Consider the following 24,052-nt stretch of genomic DNA (forward strand, 5'->3'; position numbering starts at 1 on the left):
AGTCATATACTAAACCTCATCCTGCTAATTATCTTACAAAAGATTCCTTAGTGTCAAGAAAGGGTTGGTAACAGTGTTAATGGATCACTATTCATTAATGCAAAGTCATTTCAACTACTAGAAAAACAAGTGAAAAGGCACACATCTAAATGATGATGAGTCAACAGTGTCATTAAAAACAAGAGCAATGAGAGCAGAGTGACATCTAAATTGCTGAAAACAAACGTATGAACCCAGGATCTTATCCACCGTACAATGTAACTTTTCACAAGGCTCTACTCCATTTTATATCTATTGTCCTTAGATGAAGAGCTATTCGTGGCTACCCTTCATATAATTTTCAAACAACTCAAAAATTAAGTTCTAAAAGTATTTTGAGCAATAGCAATATCACAGAACAAGTGTCTAAGCTTCCAAGGAGTCATTTTGAAATAGTAATTTGGAAATACATGTCCTTACAAGTTTGTCCAAAAAAATAATAGTTCACATTCCCAATAAACAGACTATTTGCAACATAAAAAGTAAAAATAAAAAATAAAATAAATTTTGAAGGGAACATTAAACTTTTATCTGTGTTTAAATGTTTAACAATGACTGAACATATAAGAGATACTGTATAAATAACAAAAGTAAGGAATAATGTCACTCTCATCAACAATCACATTAGTTAAATTATACACAAAATCCACACCACATGGTCAAAATGTTTCCTATGTCTATTTTCTCCTATTCACAAAACATTCTATAGTTTGTACATACATACATAAAAAGATTTTTAAATTGATAATGAAGATGCTGTAATTTTAAAATTGTCTGACTACCTGACTAACAAAAAAATTTTGAAGAAACCAAAGTTCTCAAATTTTGAGAACTGATAGACACACCCTCTTTATTAAACTATTACATAAAGCGTAACTTAACCTTTTTTAAACATACAAAGTTTTATCATTTCGCTAAAATAAAAACAGTTATAAAATATATAGATAACTGTCTATTTATTTCTTTGTCATCTAGAACTCACATTAACCTATCCAAACAGTTCTGAAAACATTCAAATCACTTTAAAAGAATAAGCTATATATGGCAAGAATAAAGGATATTTATTAAGAAATCTACATTTCTGATACAGTAATTCTTTATCTTTGCTATATCAATATTTTATTTAAGTTGACAGTCACGGTATTCAAAATAGTATTACAACTATGTTTGAAATTTAGCCATTATAATCTCCACAAACTTTTTGGTAGTACAGATCAGTATATACTTAAAATTAATAAATTATACAATTACTTTTCTGCAATTATAAGTTCATCAATTAAATATAATCACTCACCTAAGTACAGCTATTAAAGGTGCATATATTGAGTCTCCGTCGTAAACATACATATGATCCCAACTACATTCTGTAGCAAAATGATTGAATCTTAATCTTAACACTGCGTTTGGACTGAAAAAGATTAAAATATTTTTAAATTAGTGTGTAATACGCAAATCAGTCTGAAGAAATTTCAGATAGAGAATTTTATTAAAAACCTCTTTACAAACAATTTTACTTTAAATCCTTAAGTCACCAGGGTAAAAGATTTAGAAACAGTCATATCTGATTTGTAAAAATGACCTATAGATTAAGAATCTATTAACAGGCCATATGTATGTATCATCATTTTCTAAAAATTTAGTCAACAGGAAATGTTCTATGTCTTGATTAAGGCAGAGGTTACAGAGATTGTATACATTGTTGAAACTTAATTGAACTGTACACTTAATATGGTTGGATTTTATTGCAAATTGTACTTAAATAAAGTTGATTTTTAAAATTCAACACTCAAGAAGCAAGCATTCTTATTTCTACACAACCCTTAACTAGAGGCTCTAATAAGGTCTTCAAATTTTAATTGAAGGGTCTCAATATGATACACTATTTACAAATAAAAAAAATAAAACTGAAGGAGCATAGGGAATTTATAACTTTTAAGTTCAAAAAAAAATTTTTAGATACCCCCCCCAAAAAAAACTAATTTTCCCAATACACTCTTTAAAAATCATAAAATGGTTCAAAACTAATTCATATCAATTCATTTATGAACCATTCACAATATATTTAAATAGATAAATTCAGTCTCAAGTCCTCATTACTGAAAAAATACTTTTAAAAGGATAATTAACTCTCTTCTACAAAAAGTTCTTTTTTAAACACACTTAGAATTAAAATGCTGAGTAGTATGAACCAATGGCATAATTCAGTATGGAATATTTTTATACTTTATGGAGTTTTTAAATTCCATAACAAGATGTTTAAAACAAGCCAAAAATGCTTACTTGATTTCATGCCACACTAATATAACTCAAAAATAAAATATATGTAAAAATTAAACTGTTATCACAAGTGACAGGTAATTTATATTAAACATGATATTTAAAAAGTTGTAATCCTATAAAAAATACTGTGAATAAAACATTCAATTGCTTCTAATAAGAAGCTTCTAATAAGAAGCAATTGAATAAACTATGTTATATAAAGGTGTTATATTTTAATGCTTTAATATTGATATGACCTCCTTCTTTATCATTTCAGAATAAAATAAATTAATTTAACCCAAATTGTATACTTACTAGCCTTCAATTAGCCATGTACATTTAGTTTTATACTTATAGTTAATTGGACCATCTGTTAAATATCCAGAAGGTTCTGTTAACCTAGAAAACAAAATCATGAAAATAATCACCTTAAAGTAACTTTAAGACATATAGTAACATAAGAAAATTAAAAAGACATCAAACCAAAAGAATGGGGCGTGGCTATTTCCAGAAAGAAGAATTTATTTAAAACTTAAGAAAACTTTCAAATTGCCATGTATGTCTCCTTACCTCAAAAGAAATTCATTATGTATTTCTGTAAACCTTGATGTATCATGACTGTTTCATTTTACATAGTGGGAAAATGCACTGAAAGATTGAATATTATATTGATGGGTTGAATGTTGATGCAAAATATATTAAGTTAAAGTTCCTCTGCACAAAAATTAGGTGGAGGAAAAAGGAGGAAAATCAAACACACTTTAAAAGGTGCCCATCTGTGGAATACAGCAATAGTATACATGCTTACCACTTCCAGAGTTACACTGTTAGCTATAGTTGGTTGTTTTTCATGCACCAGGACTGTGAAAGTAAGCCGTCATCAGACGTACTAAGTTTGGCTACCTGCTTTTATTGTCATTTTCTCTTGTCTACTTTATACCTAGTCCAAGAATTCAATCAACTTTCAAAATAGGGTAAATTGAAGGTTTTATAGTTATCTTCTATTTTAAACATAAAAAAAGATAATTGGAAAAACTTCTGATTTTCAGAATTTAAAAATATTTAAAACAGGATCCCAATTCCATTTCATTTTGTTCTCCTTAGCTCCAGCCCAATTATTTTACCAACGAAAGACCATATTTTAAACAATTACAATAGCTTCCCATTTAGTCTTCATGTATTTATATATGCATACACACACACACACACACACACCAGGGTTCATCCATCTTTATATAATCACATATACAACACATGGATACATACATACATATGTGTATAGAGACACACACAGATACCAGGATCATTATCTGGTTTTAGATAAAATTAAATTTTCCTTATATTAATAGAGTTTTAAAAACATTAGGAAAAAAGTTATCATCTACTTAAATCAGGGTTGACAGAAAGGTCAATCAATATGAATGTTATTTATAAATCTTTCATAATCCCTGCCAATTACTTTGGGCAACAAAGGGGTTAATTCATGCTTAAAAAGTTTTTGAAGAACGACAGACAAATTCCAAAGTTCTCACATTAATGAGATAATAAATTGAGCATTTTCTAGGTATCAGGTACTACTATAAGCACATAACGTGATTACAGCTTTTATAAATCTCAAAAACCTTATGAGATAGTAAGTAGTTATTAATATATTATATTACAGATGAGAAAACAGCAGCACCGTTTAAATAGCAGGTTAAATAACTTATCCTGATTTTTCACGTCCAATAATACCAGATGAAGTAATTCAGACAAGCCTCCCACTGAACATAACTTAAAAAGCTAAGGAACAATTTTAAAATCTTAAAAGCAGTCTATAAGTAACAAAATGGTAAGATCTACCAAGCCAAGACCCAAGCTCCAACATCCTTTAAGAGGAGCCAGACATTCAGAACTACTTTTGCTCTGGCGAGATTTGTCTTTAGAGGACACTGCCAAAAGGCTGAGAGAGCTTTTGGCGGTCTCAGGGAGCGAGGGGGACACAAGGTGGAGGCAATGACTCACAAAAGGTAGGGGCTCCAATACACAACCTGGCACTTTGAATTGGGAGACAATGACTCGCAATTAGGTTAAGGCTACAGCAGAAGTAAACCAGCCCTGATGTGGGCTGCAGCCTAGCTATGAGTCATCCAGGTGGCAGGAAATCCCACGATTTCCATCTGGCTTAAGGTGATACCAGAACTGCCAGCATGTGAAGGCTCCTAACAGGAGATACAAAAATACTCTCTAAAGGAAGATAACATTATCCTAGATCTCAAATCATTTCTACCAATATTCAAGTAAAATGCCTAGCATGATCAAAAATAATTAGGCATACGAAGACACCAGACAACAAAATAAGAACCAACAGACAACAGGAAGAGACCTGAAGATATTCCAATTATGGAGATTACCAGATGTGTCCTATAAAACAAATAGGCTTTACTGAGCGCAAAAAGACAAGATTTTACATTTTGGTGGTTAATTGAAAATTTTTAAAAGTAACAGAGCATTTTGAAAAACAAAAAAATGAAAACTCTAATACTGAAAACTGCCCTAATCAAAATTAAGAATTGAATGGACACAACAGGATGTGAGATCCAGAAGAGAAGTCCATAAAAATATCCAAACTACAGCAGGATGACCGAGGATTCAGCCCGCTGGGTTTGGGTTTCTTGACCAGGGTAAACTCGAAGGAACTGAGCTTCTAGATGAGGGCAGGGAACTACAGAAAGGGGTGTAGACATCTATTACAGTCTTGTAACAAATTATAGAAACAAGGAACATAACAGCTTTTCATAGTTTCTATTTGCTTGTTACAGGTATATCTTCCCCTTCACGTTTTTACTTTATATGCAAGTTGTTGTAAGTTAACATTTAGACTTCAGATAATGGAATAGTCTGTGTGACCATAACTAAATATGAAGATTAATTAACATAACCACTGACAGGCACATGACTCTTGGAACTGTGTTTCTCTTCATTCGGGACAAAGTGTGAGAACTTCTTCACCTGGAATAAGCGTATCTTCTCAGGTAGAAATATAGTGTGGTTTGGTTGTTGGGGAGCTCCTATATGTTTAGAAGGGAGCACACAGAAGCTAAGTAATCAAAGGGCAGACTGTGCCCGTGATCCACTGCCTCTCACCGCAGAATTCCCACTATTGGCTTACTCTGTAGGTCTGGGCCCTTTAAATATTGTCTCTGCCAGATGCCTGATGGTAAGCCGGCATGCTTTGTCAGCACTGGAGAAGACTGCAGGAGAAAAGCTTCGCTTCCTGGTTCCAACAAACTTACTCAACAAGCTCCTGCAGCTTGTTGGCTTCGCCAGCACTAGGCTCCTACAGTACCAGACATCCACACCCGGCCACTCACAGCTTCGCCCCACACTTCCCCTCAGGCAATTTCGCATCAGAGCGCCTCCAGTGAAACACTGCCACAGGAATAGCTTTCCCCAGCATCCTATAAGGTAACCATGGCAACTTCCAAAGGGCAGATGTCAAGCAAGTCCCATCAGCACAGCATTACAGCAACTTTTCTGCCACATCCCGGCCCTCCCAACAAGGCCTGGATCTCAGGCCAGGAGGCGAGGGCTGGGATTTAAGGGCTGCATCTCAGCCAGAAGGGGAGTAGTGCTTGCTCCTTACATGACTATTGCTGTTTTGCAGAGTCCTCTTTACTTCAGAGCCAATTTCCCATTACTCCAGTCTTTGTTACACTCAATAATTCTTTACGTTAAACTCTTCCCATTAAAATTATTGTGTGCTTCTCTTTCCTGATTGGACCCAAACCAATCAATTATAATAATCAAGGACATGCAAAATAAAATCACAACAACATACCACTATGCACCCAACAAAATGGCCAAAATTTTAAAGACTGACTGATAAAGTATTAGCAAGGATGTGGAGAAAAAGAATTCTCATAGGACTAAATCATTACAACTTAAGAGAGTAATTTGACATTATCTTGCATAGTTGAAAATAGACATACTTCTGTGGTGGCCGGCAGTGTTAGAACTACACCCCTATCCCCTCAAACCCCCTTACCTATTTCCATACGCTCCAGCCTGATTCCTCAGGCCAGCACCTGCATCTTTGCAAAGGACTCCCCTCTGGCTGCCGGAACCCCCCTTCCTGTGCATGTAGCAGGCAGAGAGTGCCTGTGATTCCACACCCTCCCAGGGGCAGCCCTTAGCCAACGCATGATTTGGGTTAGAGAGTAAATATCCCAAGCTTCCTTAGCTCTTTGCTGGGATAAGACAGAAGTACATTCCCCCCCAGCATTTCCCTGTGGAATTCAACTCCAGTCACCCACTGTGGTAGCTGACTTGACAACACACCTCATATTGGCTCCCTCTCTTCTCTGTATCACTTCTGTCAGTGCCCCTGCATCTCCCAAGACAGGGAGAGGATCCCAGTAAGGTCCATGTGCTCAGTTCTTGTCTCAGGTCCTGCTTCAGGGTGGTGGAGGGGAGGGTGACCAAACCAACAATTAGTACCAGGAACTAGGACTTCAGGATGGGATTCTGGGGTTGGCTCCTCACTAACCAGATGGCAAGAGCAGCCACACTGAGCATGGCAGACAGAGTGGTAATCCGCCATGGCTTGCCATAGCATCACAAGACGAAGACTTCCACTCGTGGGGAACTGAGATGGGATACCAGCGGAAGGTGATGCACTGACTAAAGCAACAGGCTTATGCAGTATCTCTAATACTTGAGGAACACAGTAGCAAGGGCAATTATAAGGAGTGTGAAATGCGTTGACTGCTATTGAAAGCCATTGATATGCTAAAGAAAGAAAACCGCAGCAGTATGCCTATAGTGAGACACTTCCCCATGAACAACTTTCATCAACATCTGATAAGACTCAATTAGCCAACCACTAAATTTAGATACAGTGTAAAAGCCACGGGCTCTGTAACAATGAAAGAGACTACTCCTAAAGCCAGAGGGTAAATCAAGCTGAAAAACATGCCCAGGACCGGACTATGAGAGGAGCAGAATTACATAAAAAGTTTAATTCACAGCCTGCCAAGACTTTGGTGCTACAGATGGTGCTCCTAAAAGAAAGTGAAACCCAGACACCTAGGAGGGTGTCATCTGGGTGGATGCCCTAAGGACCCTGACTCCCCCAGATTTTTTTGAACACTATGGGCCTGCAAAAGTCTGTCAGAAGCCAGGGTTGACAGTGAGAAAAATAAATTCCCACCCTCTTTAAATGAATGCTTGTTCTTAAATGATAGCAACAACAGCAGAATTGAATTAAATAAATACCATCAATCAATCGAAACTGGCTGCAGTAATCTTGCATCCAAAAGCCATACAATCAGTGACAGCCTCATATACAGTGAACACACAAAAAAGATAAATTAAAAGATCTTCAAATGTTTGAAAATTAAGCAAGGCTTCTAAGTGACAAGGGCTATTAGAAAACATTTTTAATTGAATACCAAAACCACAACATATCAAAATTTATGAGACAAAGCTAAACCAGTGTTCAGAGAGAAATGTATAGTTCTAAATGTGTATATTAGAAAGTTGACAATCAATTATCCAAGATTACAACTCATGAAGCTAGAAAAATAACAGTAATTAAGTCACAAGAAAGTATAAGAGAGGGAATGATAAAGAACAGAAATCTCTGAAATAGAGAACAGTCATATAACAAAGAATGTTAACACAATTAAAAATTGACTTTCTAAAAACTAATAAAATTAATAAACCCCTAGCAAAACCAGCAAGAAAAAAGTATTAACTACCATTATCAAAAAGGAAAAGAGGGACACCATTCCTGTTGATACAGAATGATTAAGAACAACTTCCTATCAATGAAACTGACATTTTAAATGAAATGCAAAAACTACTTTAAAAGTACAACTAACTTGACAAAACCAATACAAGAAAAAATGGAAATTACAAATATCCCTCATATAAAAACCCTAAACAAAATATTATCAAATTTAATCTGGTGTGTGTGTGTGTGTGTGTGTGTGTGTGTGTGTGTGTTATATAAAAAAAGAATAACATACAGCAGTCTTCCTGAAGAAGTCTATATAAAGGCTTGGATGATCATTACATAGCATGGTATTTTAGGGAACTGCAAGTCACTCAGTGGATCAATAAGGAACGTCTAAAGGTAAGACCGTACAGGGTAATCCACAGGACAGTGGTTATAAGAATGGAGAAGATGAATTTAGCAGTTCTTCAGATTAGTTCAAATAGAGAATCCATAAATGTAATTGTGCTCATCCCTTGAGCAACTGAAATTTCCCTAATTTCTTTGGATTAAATTCACAAAATCATTTGCTGATACAGTATGAAAATCATCCCACTCCTAACATGAAACCCCTTCAGGGAGAAAAAGCAGCTAGACAGAATATATTCCTCAAAAACAACGAAAGGCAAGTATGAAAACCCCTGCAGCCTGAGGCAAAAATTTAGAGTAGATACAAACAATAGATACACCAAGAACCAGGGAGGAAAATCTGCAGAATGAATTCTTTGAAGAATTAGAACATTGCAAAGCGATCTAGTGCATGAGCCTGGGAAACGTGGGAAGCCATCTGCATGCCCAGGGCAGACTACACGCTCAGAAAAGACCTGAGAAGACTCTACACTTTCACCTCTGGCAAATTTTTGGACCCAGAGAAAGAAGGAAGTCAAGGCTAAGGCAAGGTCCTAAACAACATAGCGAGGCACTGAAGGATTGCCAAACAGAGTCAATCTGCAAAGACTGGGAGGGTTTTTTATTTTCTCTTGGTTCGAGGCATTCCAGAAAATCCATGTTGAAACACTACGTGACCACAAGCTGAAGGAACAAAGACTTTAGAGACCCCACACACAACAAAGAATACAGTCATTACAAAAATAGTTTAGAAAAGTCACTTAACAAATACACAACTATAACCTGCATAAGCAATAGAAATGAACCCAGAGGCGGGGGAAGAATCTGATTTTTAGAATTATCACATTGAAATAATCAAATGTCCAGTCTCCAACAAAAAATTATAAAGAATGCAAAGAAACTAAGAAGTATGGTCCATTCATTGAAGTTAACAGAAACTGTCCCTGAGGAAACATAGACATTGGATTTGCTAGACAGACTGTATCAACTATTTTAAATACACTAAAGAGCTCAAGCAAATCAGGAAAATGATGTCTCAACAAATAGAGAACATGAGTATAGACTTAGAAATTTTATTTCACAACCTCAAAGTCACTCTTATTTCCATTCCTTCAAAAAGCAACGTAATCCCAGAGGGAATCCTGTATAAAAGTTTCCTCTGGATCTAAGCCTGGCAGAGATCCGTCAGTGAGGTCCATTAAGAAATCCTTCTCCCTAAGTTTCTAACTTACAGTTGCAAGAAACTCTTGAAATCAAAATATTGCTAATTTAAATCATAAAAACTTCCAAAATCAGGGCTAAACCTAACGATACAAATTATCAGATACAAATTAAGACTGTGTGACAACAGATTAGAGCCTCAGGGACTTGATGGTTTTTAAAATTCTGATTTGCTCCATGACCGTACACAGCTACTTCTGTTTCTACTTCTTCTATGACCCAAGAATAGCAGCATAACATATGCAAAAAGCACCTGAATACACAGTCATGCAGACATAACTCATTTTATCAGGAAATGTATGAGCAGGCAGTCCTGCTCTACAAATATCACCTACAATATAATCCACCTCCCCAGTAGGGAATACATACGCCTCCCAAACTGCATAGGAGGAAACTGCTTCTTCTCTCTGCTGCCACTGGGGTTTCTTTCCCAAAACCCCCCTATTTCTCTACCACCACCCTTTCTCCAACGGACCCACTCCTGTCCTATGTTTCTCAACTCCTTATTTTTGGTTTAAAATGTATCTTCCCCCCTCCGAAGAAACAAACTCTGGAAGGTGTATGTAGAAGGAGTAGATAGGGCTACTCCTATAGCCCTATCTTCCACCTAGAAGAGGTGACGTGAAGAAACTGTTACGCTTCCCCACCCAGGCTGCACAACAGGAGTACATGGAACCACTCACTCTGTCCCCGTCCTCTTCAACTCCAGGGGCACAATGACACACACTTAAAAAAAATCTCTATTCACCACAGCCCCTCAATTCCTTCTCAACCTTCATCCCCATTTCTACCCCAAAGCCCCTACCTGCCTCCATTTACTGCAAAGTTGTCATTTCCTCTATTAGAAACTTGGGGGGCTGACACACACCAAGATAAAAGGGATGGAAAATTCTTTCTCACCACCAAGAGACAGGAGCAGGGGGCAAAACCCCTGCCACATCCACAACAAAAGCAATTCTCCCTTTGTAGTCGCTGGACCTCTCCTTCAACTGACAACCTTCACCTCCACGCCACTTGAGCAAAGCACTCCCAGCACAGGCTCTGTACACCTTCACTGTCTGGAACTGCTCCTCTCCTAAAATTCGGAAGTCGTACACCCTGATCACAAACACCCAGTTTTCAATCTTTTCTTACCTTCTTACTCCTAACACCCTCACACTTCCACCAGGTAGCGATCTTCAGAAATTAGGTGGCATATAGTTCAGCTACCTAAAAGGTAAAATGGGCTTCTCCCATTAACTACTATTTCTACTGTTGTTTCTATAAGGCTTTCTAAGTTTCAAACAATTAACTTACTTTTAAAACTTTGTGGCAACCCTGTTCTTGACTTGAGAGCCATATTGACATGTTCATCGAGACCAGGGCCCCATAAATGACTGGCCTGTACCCTGTCTGTGCAAGTGAAGTTTTCCTGGAACATAGCTACACCCATTAGCTTACATCTGCCTAAGAGTGCTAATGTGCTACAAGAACAGAGCTGAGAACAGACCACCTGGCCTGCAAAGCCTAAAATACTCTCTGGTCCTTTACAGAAAACATTTACCAATCTCTGTCTTAGACACCTGCCACATGCCCATATGCCTTGCCAACCTCTCACCTACCAGAAATTGCCCAATCTGGAGCCCCTGACCAAATGGGCTGCTTAGAACAGGAGTGACCACGACTAAATGCAGGAAAACCTGCACAAACTTTAAAGCACAAACTTTAAACAGAACTAAAATTAAATCAATCCAAGTGCTGCCCTCTATCCTGGCTATGAATACAAAATTTGATTAAGACATTATAAAAATGAGAAAATTCAATAGTTTTAATATTACAGCATCTCTGAAACAATAAAGCCTGTTTATCAAAGAATACGGTTTTAGCACCGGCATAGCCAGGCTACAAGGAACAGCCGCTCAGGGAAGGTCTTGATGCAGGACTGCCTTTGTAAGCCATCCGTACATGGCAGTCTTTTTTTAAAAACAGTGTTTTTAATTAAGAGATTACTTAACAGTTTACTGATTCCTTTTAAACAAAATGGATGGCGAGGACTTCTGGATTACATTCACTGGCCTTCATGCCTTCCTCTCTGCACATCGATACATTATTTTACACACTGTGCTGAGCTGCATTTCTTCTTGTTTCCTTCACAGTGCATTCCGCATCCCCCTCTGACAGTCCCCCTGAGCCCATATTTTTTAAAACTATACATACATAGTGACCATTATTTGGGTTTCATGCCTATAATACAGTGATTCTTACCATTTTGAGATCTGAGATCAGTGCTGAGAATCGTGTAAAAGCTATATACCCTCCTACCTGGGAAAATTCATCTGCATCATTTTTATATACAAATTTGGGGATGCACCAAGCACTCCCAGTCCATCCAGGCACCTGACATTAAAAACTCCCATTATACTATGTATTCATATAATCAACAAGCTTGGAAAAAAATAAAATATTGCTACATCACACAGAATTGTTTGATAGATAAGCTCAGACTTCTCTTTTGGTATCTTTGTGTCCTGTAAAATGCACCCATTCATACTAACTTTGTAAAGGACAAGTAAGAACTCTAGAACATTCTCTCTTCACTGACGAATGAAAAAAACATGACTGAGAAAATGAAAGTAAAAAGCAAAACTTTAGAAGAGCTACAAGAATGTCAGCTTGCTCACTTAATAGGTATGTTACTCAACCTCCCTCAGCCTCAGTTTTCTTGTGTATAAAATAGTTATAACAATGGAACTTATTTCACAAGATTGCTTTTAAAATATGAGATAGAACATATCACGTGTTCAGTAAAGCAGCAAACAAATCCATGTAATGTTCATGGTGCACTGGCAGAAACAGATCTCAAACCTATTTCTATCAGTTTGGTACCAAAACTCATTAAGTTACTCCTATGCTATCTGAAAATCATAAGATTTTTGAGTTTATAATAAAGGAGAAACTTCTTACTGAAGAGTGAAATAAAAGGTGGCTTGGTATAGAAAAAGGGCCAGACAGAGAGGTTTTAGCAACTCATTTGTCACTTAGTAGCAATCATACTTTCCATAAATAATTGCTAAAGGTCTTTCATTCTCTTACTCCTACTATAAAATGAGAAAAACAATATCTACTTCACAAGATTTTCATCAGCAATAAAAAAGGTAGTGTGTGTGTGTGTGTGTGTGTGCGTGTGTAAAAGCTTTTTCCACCACATTATACTACTTCTCCTCTCAACTCATAATTTAAGTTTTGAAATGCTAGCTTTAATGGTATTAACATTTTCTTACATGAAATAGAATAATAAACTTTATTTTCTAGAAAGATTCACTATCAGCATAATTATATTGTCAAAAAAGTACAAATGAAGCCTGGATTAAACTTAATACATCAAAACACGGCAAATGCTCTTACATTTTCTATTTTTCTATGAGACATAGAGAATCGACTTGGAAGTTTCTAATTTACACAGTGCTTCTATTTTCTAAATGCTTATATTTTACCTATAAAAATAATAAGTATCTCCCTGTGCCCACTGGGGAAGAATGTGCAGGTAGTCCCTTCAACCATCCCTGGCTGTTACTAAGCAAGTATCATATCAGCAAAGAGGTAGCACCCCTGCCCTTCTTCACTTGGGGTGCAGCAGCTGCAGAGACTGTGGGGTACACCATCTCTGCCTTGCACTAAGCAAATAACAGCATACTCAGAACCCCTCATTTTCCTAACTAGAGAACGGAAGAATCATCTCAAATTAACGATCTAAACTTTTCATCTTAAGAAACTAGATTAAGAAAAGCAAATTAAAACCAAAGGAAGCAGCAATCAATGCAACTGAAAACAACAACAGAAGAATAAACAGCAGGAATCAAGGAAACCAAACATATATTCTTTGAAAAGGACAATAACATTAATAAATGTCTAGCCAGATGAACCAAGAAAAAAGAAAGAAAACAGAAACTACCAATATCAGAAATGGAAGAGGAAATATCACTAATGACTCCACAGACTTTATAAGGATAATAAGGAAACATTACAATAATTTTATGCCCATAAATTTGAAAGCTTAGATGAAATGGACCAATTCTCTACAAGACAAAATCTACCAAAACTCACTCAAAAAATAGATAAAATGAATATCTGTATATCTATTACAGAAATTGAATTCATAGTTGCAAGCCTTCCCACAAAGAAAATTCCAGGTTCAGATGGCATTACTGATGGATTTTACCAAACATTTAAGAAAAAAGTAATATCAATTCTACATAAATTATTCCAGAAAACAGAAGAGGGAAGAGCACTTCCTAACATTTTATAAGTTAACCAAAGATATTACAAGAAAAGAAAATTAAGAGCAGTATCTCTCATGAATATAGAAGTAAAAATCCTCAACAAAACATTAAGAAATCAAATCTACCAATATACAAAAAGTATAATGTATTGTGACAAAGTAGAATTTATCCCAGGAATGTAAGGCTGATTAAATATTTGAAAATCAGTCAATTTAATTCACCAATATCAACAAACTAAAGGAAAAAACCAAATCACTATCTCAATAGATACAGAAAAAAAATGTGTTAAAATCCAACATGCACACATGATAAACTCTCAAAATTAGGAATAATAGGGGACTTCCTTAACCTAATAAAGGGCATTTACAAAAAAGCCTGCAACTGGCATGATGCTTAATATTTAAAGACTGAATGTTTTCTACCTAGTACTGGGAACAAGGCAAGGATATTCATTCTTATTTTCTTATTCAACATTAGGCTAACGATCATAGCCAGTACAACAGAGCCAAAAGAAAAATAAAGGGCATATATTGGAAAGGAAGAAATAAAACGGTCTCTTCATGGACAACATGATTGTCTATGTAAAGATCCCAAGGAATCTACAAAAAAAGCTAAACTGAAACTAAGTGGGTTTAGCAACACTGCAGGATACAAGGTCAATATACATAAATCAATTTTATTTCCACATAATGAAGATGAGCAAATGGAAACTGAAATAAACACTATCAATTACAATAGCATCAAAGAATATAAACTATTTAGGCATAAAATCTAACAGAATATATGTGGGATCTGAATCTGATAACTACAAAACACTGATGCAAGAAATCAATGAAAACCTAAATAAAAGAAGAAATATATCATGTTGATAGACCCGAAAACTCAATATTGTCTAGATGTCAATTCTTCCCAAAATGATCTCTTGAGTCAACACAACTTCAGTCAAAATCCCAAAAGAATTATTTTTTTTAGAAATTGACAGACTGAATCGAAAATTTATGTGGAAAAGCACATGAACTAGAATAACCAAATGAATCTTCAAAACAAAATTAGAGTTAGAAGAATCTCACTATCTAATTTCAAGACTTACTATAAAGATACATTAGTCAAAAAAGAGACAGATTTCCAAAAGGATAGACATATGGATCAATAGAGTAGAAGAGAGTAGAGAAACATATAGAGATTGAAATATCTAATTGATTTTCAACAAAGATGCAAAGATATCAATGAAAAAAGTATAGTCTTTTCAACTAGTGGTCATTTCATAATGAAAAGGGATCAGTTTTCAGGAGGATACAATATAAAAATTAATGCATCTAATAACAGCTTCAAAATACATGAAGCAAAAACACATAAGAATACAGAAAGAAGTAGACAAATACAAAGTTATAATTGAAGCTTTCAATACCCCTCTCTCAATAACTGACAGAAGCAGACAGAAAATCAGAAAGGTATTAGAAAACCTGAACAAACTATCAACCAACTTGACCTAATTGAAATTTATAGAACACTCCACACATCAACAGCATAACACATGTTCTTTTCACATGTACAAGGATATTTATCAAGATGGACAATATTCTGGCCAATAAATGTTAACAGATTCTAGTCTATGGTTCTACACATATTAAATAAACTTGTAGTTATACGTATATATTAAATAAATTGAATTTTTATTAAATAAATTGAATTTGAAGTTAAAGAAAACTCCAGGCCTTGAGGGATTCACTGGTGAATTCTACCAAACATGTAATAAAGAAATAATGCCAATTCCACACAAACTCTTCCAGCAAACTGAACAAGAAGGTACCAGCTCATTCTATGAGGCTAGCTTTACTCTGACACCAAAACTGGACAAAGTTATTACAAGAAAAGTACAGACCAGTATCTTTCATGACCATATATATAAAAATTCTAAACAAAATTTTAATATTTTAATAAATTAAATCCAAATAATGTATAAAAAGAAAAATATATCAGATGAGGTTCATCTCAGGAATGTAAGGTTGGTTTAACATTAAAAAATCAAGCAATGTAATACATCACATCAATACATTTTAAAAGAAAAATGATACAGAAAAAACAGGTGCAGAAAAAGTATTTAACACATGCAATATCCATCTCTAATAAAACTCCCAGCAAACTAGGAATAAAAGAGAACTTCCTCAATGTGATAAAACGGATTTACAAAAAATTTACAGATAACATGCTTAAAGGTTACAGATTAAATATATTCCCCCTAAATAAGGAACAAGATGCAGCTGACCACTCTCACCACCTGTGTGCATCATTGTAAAGGAGTTTCTAGCTAGTGAAATAAGGCAAGAAAAAGAAATGAAAGGCATCCAGATTGCAAAAAAAAAAAAAAAAAAAAAAAAAAGGAGTAAAGAGATCTTAATTTACAGACAACACAAACATCTATATAAAAAAATCATAAGGAATCTACAAAAATCTACTACAACTGGTAAGTGAGTTCACCAATATTAAAGGATACAAGATTAATACACAAAAATCAGTTGTATTTCCATATAATAGCAAAAAATAGACACTGAAACTAAAAAACACTTATTTACAACAGCATCAAAAAATACGAAATACTTAGGGAAAAATCTGACAAAAAAAGTTGTAAAACCTGTTCACTGAAATATTTAAAGTACTATTGAGAGTTTAAAGGAGACCTAAATAGATATACCATGCTCAGAAAACGCAATATTGATGAGGTGTCAACTGTGCCCCAGATTGATCTACAGATTAAACACAATCCCAAATAAAACCCCAGCAGGCTTTTTTGTAGAAATTAACAAGCTGATTCCGAAATTCATATGAAAATGCAAAGGACACAGAGTAGCCAAAGTAATTGAAAAAGAACAAAATAATTGAAAAAGAACAAAATTACACTCCTTGAATTCAAGACTTACAAAGCTACAATAATCAAGATATTTTTGTCTTGACATACAAATAGACAAAGAGATCAATGAAACAGAAGAGTCCAGAAATAGACACACAAATATGTGAACAACTAGTTTCAACAAGGGTACAAAACCACTTTAGCAGAGAAAGAATAGTCTTTTCAACAAATAGTCCAGCAACAATTTAATATCGACATGCAAAAACAATGAATTGAGATGCATACCTCTCATTATAGGTAGAAATTAATTCAAAATGGACTATAAACCTAAATGTACACTCTAAAACTACAAAAACTTCTAGGAAAAAGAAGTCAAAGAAAATCTTTGGTTTAGGGAAAGTTTTCTTAGATATAACACTAAAAGCACAATCCATAACAGGAAAATGATAAACAGGAATTCACCAAATTTACAACTTCTGTTCTTGGAAAACACTATTAAGATAATGAAATACAAGTCCCAGCCTGGAAGAAAATATTTCCAAATGTTATACCTGATAAAGAAATAGTATCCAGAATAGGTAAAGTACTCATAAAAATCAATAAGAAAAAATAAACAGGGTAAAAAATGTGCCAAAGATTTGAACAGATACCTCACCAAAGATCTACAGATGGCAGGTAAGCACATGACAGGATGCTCAACCTCATCAGTCATTTGGGAAATGCAAATTAAAACCACAATGAGATACCACTACACACCTATTAGAACCACTAAAATTTAAAAGACTGACCATACCTAGTACCGGTGAGAATGTGAATAAACTAGAACATGCTTTGCTGGTGGGAATGTAAATGATACAACTACTTTGGAAAACAGGTTGTCAGTTTGTTAAAAAGTGCAACATGTATCTACCATATGATCCAGCATTCCACTCTGCTATTTACCCAAGAGAAATGAAAGCATATGTCCATACAAAGACTTCTCCATAAAAGTTCACAGCAGCTTCATACAGAATAGCGAAAAATTGGAAACACCCCAAATACCTATCACCAGGTGAATAATAAACAAATTGTGGTGCATCCGTACATTGGAATACTACTCAAGAATTAAAAAGAATAAACTTCTGATACACCATTAATGAATCTCAAAATAAATATGCCATGTGAAAGAAGGCAGACAAAAAGGAGTACATAATACATGAGTCCACTTATATAAAATTCTAGAAAATGCCAACAAATCTATAGTGACAGAAAGCAGCTCAGTAGTTGCCTGGGAACAGGGAGAAGCAGCAGGAAGGAGAGAAAGGGCCCTTGGTAACAAGGGTCACGTGGAACTTTTGGGTGTGATGGCTATTTTTATAATCTCGATTGTGGTGATACTAGTCTCAGGGTGCATACATGTCAAAACTTTTTAAAATTGTACAGTTTGTTGCATATCAATTATATCTCAATAAAGCTCTTGAAAATAATTTGAAGAAAAAATTACAATTGCAATTAAATAATTCATTTTGAAAGTACTAAAAAAGGAAAACTAGTGCTATAAGAGTACATAATAAGGGGTAATGTGGTCTGAGGAGGCAGAAAAGCCTTCTTAAAGATACTAGCATAAGCAAAGATTTGAAGGGTATTTGGTAATCAGCCAAGCAAAGACCAGATAGGAAAGAGGGTTTAGAGACCTGTAACAGCATGTGTGAAACACCCTGAGGCCAAAAGGAATGTGACACTTTCAAGGAACTTTAAAAGACCACTGCAGAAAAACAGGAGGGTGAGTCTAATCCGTTAAAGGAACCAAATCATTCAAGTACATGGTCTTGAAAACCATGCTACTACAAGTAACTTTATCAATTTAGGATCTTAGAGTGACTTAATTTATTTTAAATTTCTATTGTGTGATTATATGTTTTAATAATATAAAAAGAACCCATGGATATATATTGCCTATTACAATCTTAGTTTGAAAAAAGGACAACCTGAGGAGAGGGAACATTCAACTTAACTTTATAGTTACTGAGAGTTTCCCCACTACTAATAATAAAAAAGGATGACAGATATGTGTGTGTGTATGTATATACACGCACATTTTTTTTTAATAGTAGCTTAGGAAAAATATTTACACATTTAACCCTGCCCCTTTTTGTTTACAATACAACCTCATTCCTGATATATCCTCACTTAGCTGTCACTAGAAATAGAACAGTTCCATTATAAATGTGTGAGATTCAGTATCTATAGCTAAGAGGTTAAAAAAAATCTATATACATTGAACATACAATAAGATTTAAAAGATGATTTTAGGAAAATGTTCAACAAATGTGTTTTAATAATAAATTTACATTTACAAATTACTCACAATATAGTATTTTCCAATCTCAGAGCGTTAATTTAGGTTCTTTACCTAAAGAAGTCATAGGTTCCTAATTCACATTATCAAGAAAATATACAAGTCTGAACACAAACTATAAATTTATTTAAATACAAATCTCAACTACTCTGCAAAATAACTAAAAAACTAGCTTCTAAAAGAGAATGTCATTTATTCAAACATTTTATAGCAAAACGTTTTCTAGCCTGTTACACTAAGCTACTCAAGTAAATACTATTTGAATTAGCATATATCACATCCTGATTATTACATTTCAAATTGTCACTGCCCTTTCTGATTCTCAGTCCTAAATCTTTCAGTCTAGCTTTAGTTGAAGATCAGTGTTCACCTTGTTTTACCTATGTCAGAAACGGCTTATAATTCTGAATGTTTTATGCTCTTCAGATGGAAACAGACAGGAGACTGGAATCAATGCTAAGAGAACTGAAGTACCACTTTCGATATCACATTTGCTTCTGCATTTCTACTCCCAATCATCAATCTTCCATTCTAAAGAAGCATTTGAGGAACACTCTTATTCCCTAGTGAAATCCCTATGGTAGAAAAAAAGCTAAGTTACCATGGAACCAGCCAATTAATTTTGACACCTGCTTACCAAGATTGATCATTTTTGATGTCTGTTTGTTAGGTTGCTATCCTCCAGTTTAGTAAAAGATTTTCAAGATAATTAATGAAGTGAGAATTTCCAGTTAAAGTCTTTCCCACTGTGTTATTACTTCAAGCCATTATTCTCAAATAAATCTTTCTTAGCTATCATGTACTTTACCAGGAAGAATTCTTTTCTTCTAAATTGATTCTTCACTTTAACATTAAATACCACGTTTTCTTTGCCCCTAAGAGTATACATAACAAAACACAGAGTTGTACCAGTTATATTTATTCTAATTAATAGCTTGCATTCCACAGAGATATGAAATGTATTCTACTTACCAACAGAATACAATAAATCATAGGAAATAAGCTTCCAAGGAGATGATGAACGTTTAATGTTAGTTCAGGGCTTATTGATATTTAACTATATCTATATTTAAAAAGTTATTCCTCTTATTAATGTATTATGTTTATGAAAACCATGTATGTTATTTAAGGTAGTTTTAACTTGATCTGTGATCTTCCCTAACTGGGCCATCTACTAGTGAGGTCACAGGCTGCTGATTTAGCTGATTAACAAGTTCCACTGCCATAAAATGTAGACAGGAGCTTCTCAGGACTGTAGCAATTTTTTGTCCTTAGACAAATGGAGCAAATCCACCCAAGCAAAGGCCAATATCCCTAAATTACACATGAATCAGGCAATCTTCCTATTTATGTATAAAAAGGTGTAAAAAATGGATGTGGCTTTTTTCCATTGTTGCTGCTAATTTATATGTTCAAAAATCTCTCCTGCAAAATTCAATAATCTCCTGCACAGTTCCTGGTCTTGAAACACTTTTTGAAACTTTTAATTAGCACTTCTCCCAAATTAAAAAATGTATTTTAAAAAAACTATAATACTATACTAATTTCTGAAAGTGTAAAGCTAGGAAACATTTTTAACCTACGGCTACAAATGAATTCCATAAAATTTCATTTTGAGTTTTCACTTCCAAATACCTGATGTAAATTGATTAAGTAGGAGCTACCTAAAATTAAAAAGTGCCATTTAAAAAAATACATTTTTACAATGAGTTTTAAGGAGCATTGTTTTAATCGGCAAAAGTCAAAAAAAATGCTGTGTTTAGAACTCTAAGGAAATTTTCCTATAATACATTAATAAGGTGAACCATATTCCTGCCTTTGCCTTAGCGCCTAAGAGACATTTCACTTAGATGTTGCTATCATGCTGACAATATCAGTAATCCACATAGTGTAATTTCAGAGCCACAAACCAGCCAGAAAACTTCATGTTAAGTATCTAGGAGACTAAAAGGTTGACTTAATGACTTACCTGCAAGTTGTCAGGTAGCTACCCTAATGGCCTCACCTATCTCATTTGCTGCTCCCTACATTCACCTGTTTCTTTTCATACCAGGCAAGAATGCAATAAACGTCAACCAATAAATAGGGAGACAGCATCTTTACGGTTGGAAAGCAAACTGCTTAGGGCCTGGAGCTTCAGCAAAACCAAAGTGATGCTCCCACACAACAGCCGACAGTGAAATAACCAGTTAGGGAAATCCATTCTCTTCACCACATTAAAAAGTCTGGGGATTTCATCCTTTCATCTAACGCAAAGTCACTCTTTAATGTCTCAATTCAAGACTGTCCTAGCAAATTCAACATAGTATATTGGCTGAAAGTAAACAATGTCGAGTTAAGCTGGCTGATTTGTAATCAAGAATCGGCCCTATTGTATAATTTTGGGCAAATTACTCAAATTAATTGCCTCGATTTTACTCTGTAAATCCATTATAATAATTCTATTATCATGAAGTTGTTGTAAGAAACAAAGGCGATAATCCACGGAATGCGCTTAGAACAGTGTTTGGCACATCGTAAGCCCATCATCAACTACTTATAATCATTATTACTAAATAAACTCAAATGTTAGCAGTGGTTACCTCTAAAGAGAGGAATAGGATGGAGCGGAGACAGGACTGGAGGATCCTAACTTTTAACCTTTACACTTCTGTACTGTTGGAATGTTTCACAATGTGCAAGGACTTCATGAGTTACTTGCATAATTTTTGATTAAAAAATAGTGTCCTAACAAAATGGTGTTTGGCACCGTAACTGAGTGTGAAAATGTTGATCATCAGGAAAGGCTTCGCGTTCACGGGCTCCGCGCGGGCCGGGGGTCCCGGAGGCTGCGGGGCTGGAGGGGGCAGCGCGCCGCAGGGGTGAGACCGCGAAGGGTGTGAGGCAGGGCTGAGGTTCGGGATCGGGCGAAGGCACTTACTTGAACCTGCCCTGGCAGTGTTGGCACTGGTCCCCCACCCAGCCCGGGTCGCAGAAGCAGGTGGAGTTGATACAGCGGCCGGAGAAACAGGAGCCGGTCCTCTCGCACGGCTTGGACTGGGACACCTGCGCGTAGAGCGCCAGGTAGAGGAAGCCATAGCAGAGGAGCCAGTTGTTCCCATCCAGCAGCCAGGAGGAGGCGCCCCCGCCGCCGCCCGCCGGCCGAGCCCTACAGAGCCCCGGGGCGGGCGGCTGCTGGGGGCCAGTGTGGGCCGGGCCCCCCGGCTCCATCTTGCCCAGCGCCCCTGCCCGCCTGGGCTGTGCTTGCGGGCGCGGACAGGGATGCTCCTAAGGGGAAATCCGGCGGGAGAAAACCGTGCCCCCGCCGCCGCCGCTGCTTCTGCTCCTCTTCACCGGCGGCTGCCCCAGTCCAGCTCCCGGGTCAGGAGGGACAGATCCCAACCGCGTTCGCCTCCACCAGGCTCCCTCCAGTCGCACGCGAGCATCGCCTCTCCGTCTCCTGACCTTGTCCTCAGCGGGCCGAGCCCACCGCCGCGGCGTCCCGGGCCGGGCTGGGGGCGGGGAGCGGGCGGCGCAGGCTGCGCGGGGCGCTCTGGAGGGGACTTGCGGGAGGGGACCTGCGGGAAGAGGAGGGGACCCCGCGCGCGGCCCCGCCTCGCCCGCGGCTCGCGCCAACTGCCTCGGCTCCCAGCCCCGCGCGGGGAGGGCGGGGGCCAGCTGGAGCCCCGAGGTGGGCGCGCCCAACACGGGAGGGGGAATTCGGGGAGCTGGGGTCAGCCACGCAGCGCCCGGCCTGCGGCTGGCGGCCCCCCAGCAGCCATTTTCTCTCCCGTGCCGCTGGCCAGTCACCCGGGCTGCGGCTGAAGCCCGCGGGGCGTTGGACTCGCGCCTGCCCACGATCCCCCGCCTCGCGCCTGCCCACGATCTCCCCACAGGCCCAGCGCCGTGGTCTCGCCCCGTCCTGACTAGAACCAGGGACTCCCCCGCGTGCGCCCACCCGGCCGGGCCCCGGAACCGAGGGGTGAGTGGGCCCCCAGGTGTGGCCCGCGTGCCCGCGGTGCCCTTCCCACGGCGCGCGGGGGAACCCGGACCCACTCGCACCACGCGCCGCCTGAGCCCCACAAACGAAAGATCAGCTCGCGCCCGGCTTCGCAGCTTCAGCAAAAAGAAACCCTTCGCGTCCGCCGTCTACAGCTGCAAAAGTGCAGCGCTTTTTTCCTGGCGCTTCCCCTTCCTCCGCCCCATCCTCCTGCCTATTTCTTTTTTTTCTTAAAAGAGAAAAACTCCAACAACACACAAAGAGCTGAGCATGTGCAGCAGGCAAAAGTCTTAAAGGCACCGCAGTCCGACCACGTTTTGGGGTCCGCAAGAATTGGGAGGGGCGGGGGTTACGGACTGCGAGGGTCGCTAGCCGCCTTCGCCGAGGGACCGCTCCGAGGGGGAGCCATTTCTTCCACCGATATAATGACACCCCCTTCCCCAACAAAGAGCTCAGAGGTTCAGAACCCCCGGCGCGCCACCCCTTGCCTATGCTGCCTCGGAACCCCAGGTATCTCCTTTTTTGCTTGTCAGTGTTTCCTCCTCCATCTGGGACAGTATTCTGCCTTGAAAAATATTGCAACATCGGGGCTTTTTTCAGAAGAGCAGAAAAGATGCCCAAAAAGAGCCGCTTTCCTTCCAAAGCATCAATCTTTCCTCCTTTAGATGACTTTCCAAGATTTGATGGCATTTGCTGAAATATTTGCTTTGTACTTTTATGCCTTCTTTAAACAGGCTATTCGAACCCTTGAGAATGGAAGCAGAACACAAATTGCAGCCATGTATACTCGAGTTTCAGCAAGGTTACTGGATCCCCACCAAAGAAGAGCAGGCAGTATGAAAAAGAATTTGCAATCTACCAAAGGCATTTCTGACAGCAAAAGGAGAAAAGTTTTCGTTGTAACCACAGAGTCATAATATTATTGTTAAGATTCAACTCATGTTTATTTTGGGCATAATGCAACCACATCATCTCTTTTAATCTCTATGATCCCCACTCTGCA

At 37.5% G+C, this 24,052-nt stretch overlaps 2 protein-coding genes across 4 annotated transcripts in view; both read right to left on the reverse strand.

The window, feature by feature from the left end:
- Positions 1–22,689, reverse strand: part of ATRNL1 (attractin like 1) — a 565,586-nt gene extending 542,897 nt beyond the window's left edge. Inside the window, exons 1-3 of one of the 3 annotated variants that reach the window (XM_019725236.3) lie at positions 21,991–22,689; positions 2,614–2,697; positions 1,334–1,447 (exon numbers count right to left, since the gene is read on the reverse strand). In XM_019725236.3, the coding sequence (XP_019580795.3) occupies positions 1,334–1,447; positions 2,614–2,697; positions 21,991–22,280 (488 nt within the window). In that variant the 5' untranslated portion in view covers positions 22,281–22,689. Of the gene's footprint in view, positions 1–1,333; positions 1,448–2,613; positions 2,698–19,450; positions 19,470–21,990 lie in introns of those variants that run through there. The other 2 variants (XM_088791845.1, XM_074338995.2) reach the window with 2 other exon arrangements.
- LOC148755160 (uncharacterized) lies at positions 22,338–23,739 on the reverse strand. Its single transcript, XM_088791996.1, has 2 exons — positions 23,308–23,739; positions 22,338–23,198 (listed from the first exon to the last, which is right to left on the reverse strand). The coding sequence occupies exons 1-2, from the start codon at positions 23,737–23,739 to the stop codon at positions 22,338–22,340; spliced, it is 1,293 nt and encodes a 430-aa protein (XP_088648122.1).
- Positions 23,740–24,052: the final 313 nt, after the last annotated feature.

This window comes from Rhinolophus sinicus, chromosome 15 (genome assembly GCF_057876585.1).
Source record: "Rhinolophus sinicus isolate RSI-liver-muscle chromosome 15, RSI-T2T, whole genome shotgun sequence".
Lineage (NCBI taxonomy): Eukaryota > Metazoa > Chordata > Mammalia > Chiroptera > Rhinolophidae > Rhinolophus > Rhinolophus sinicus.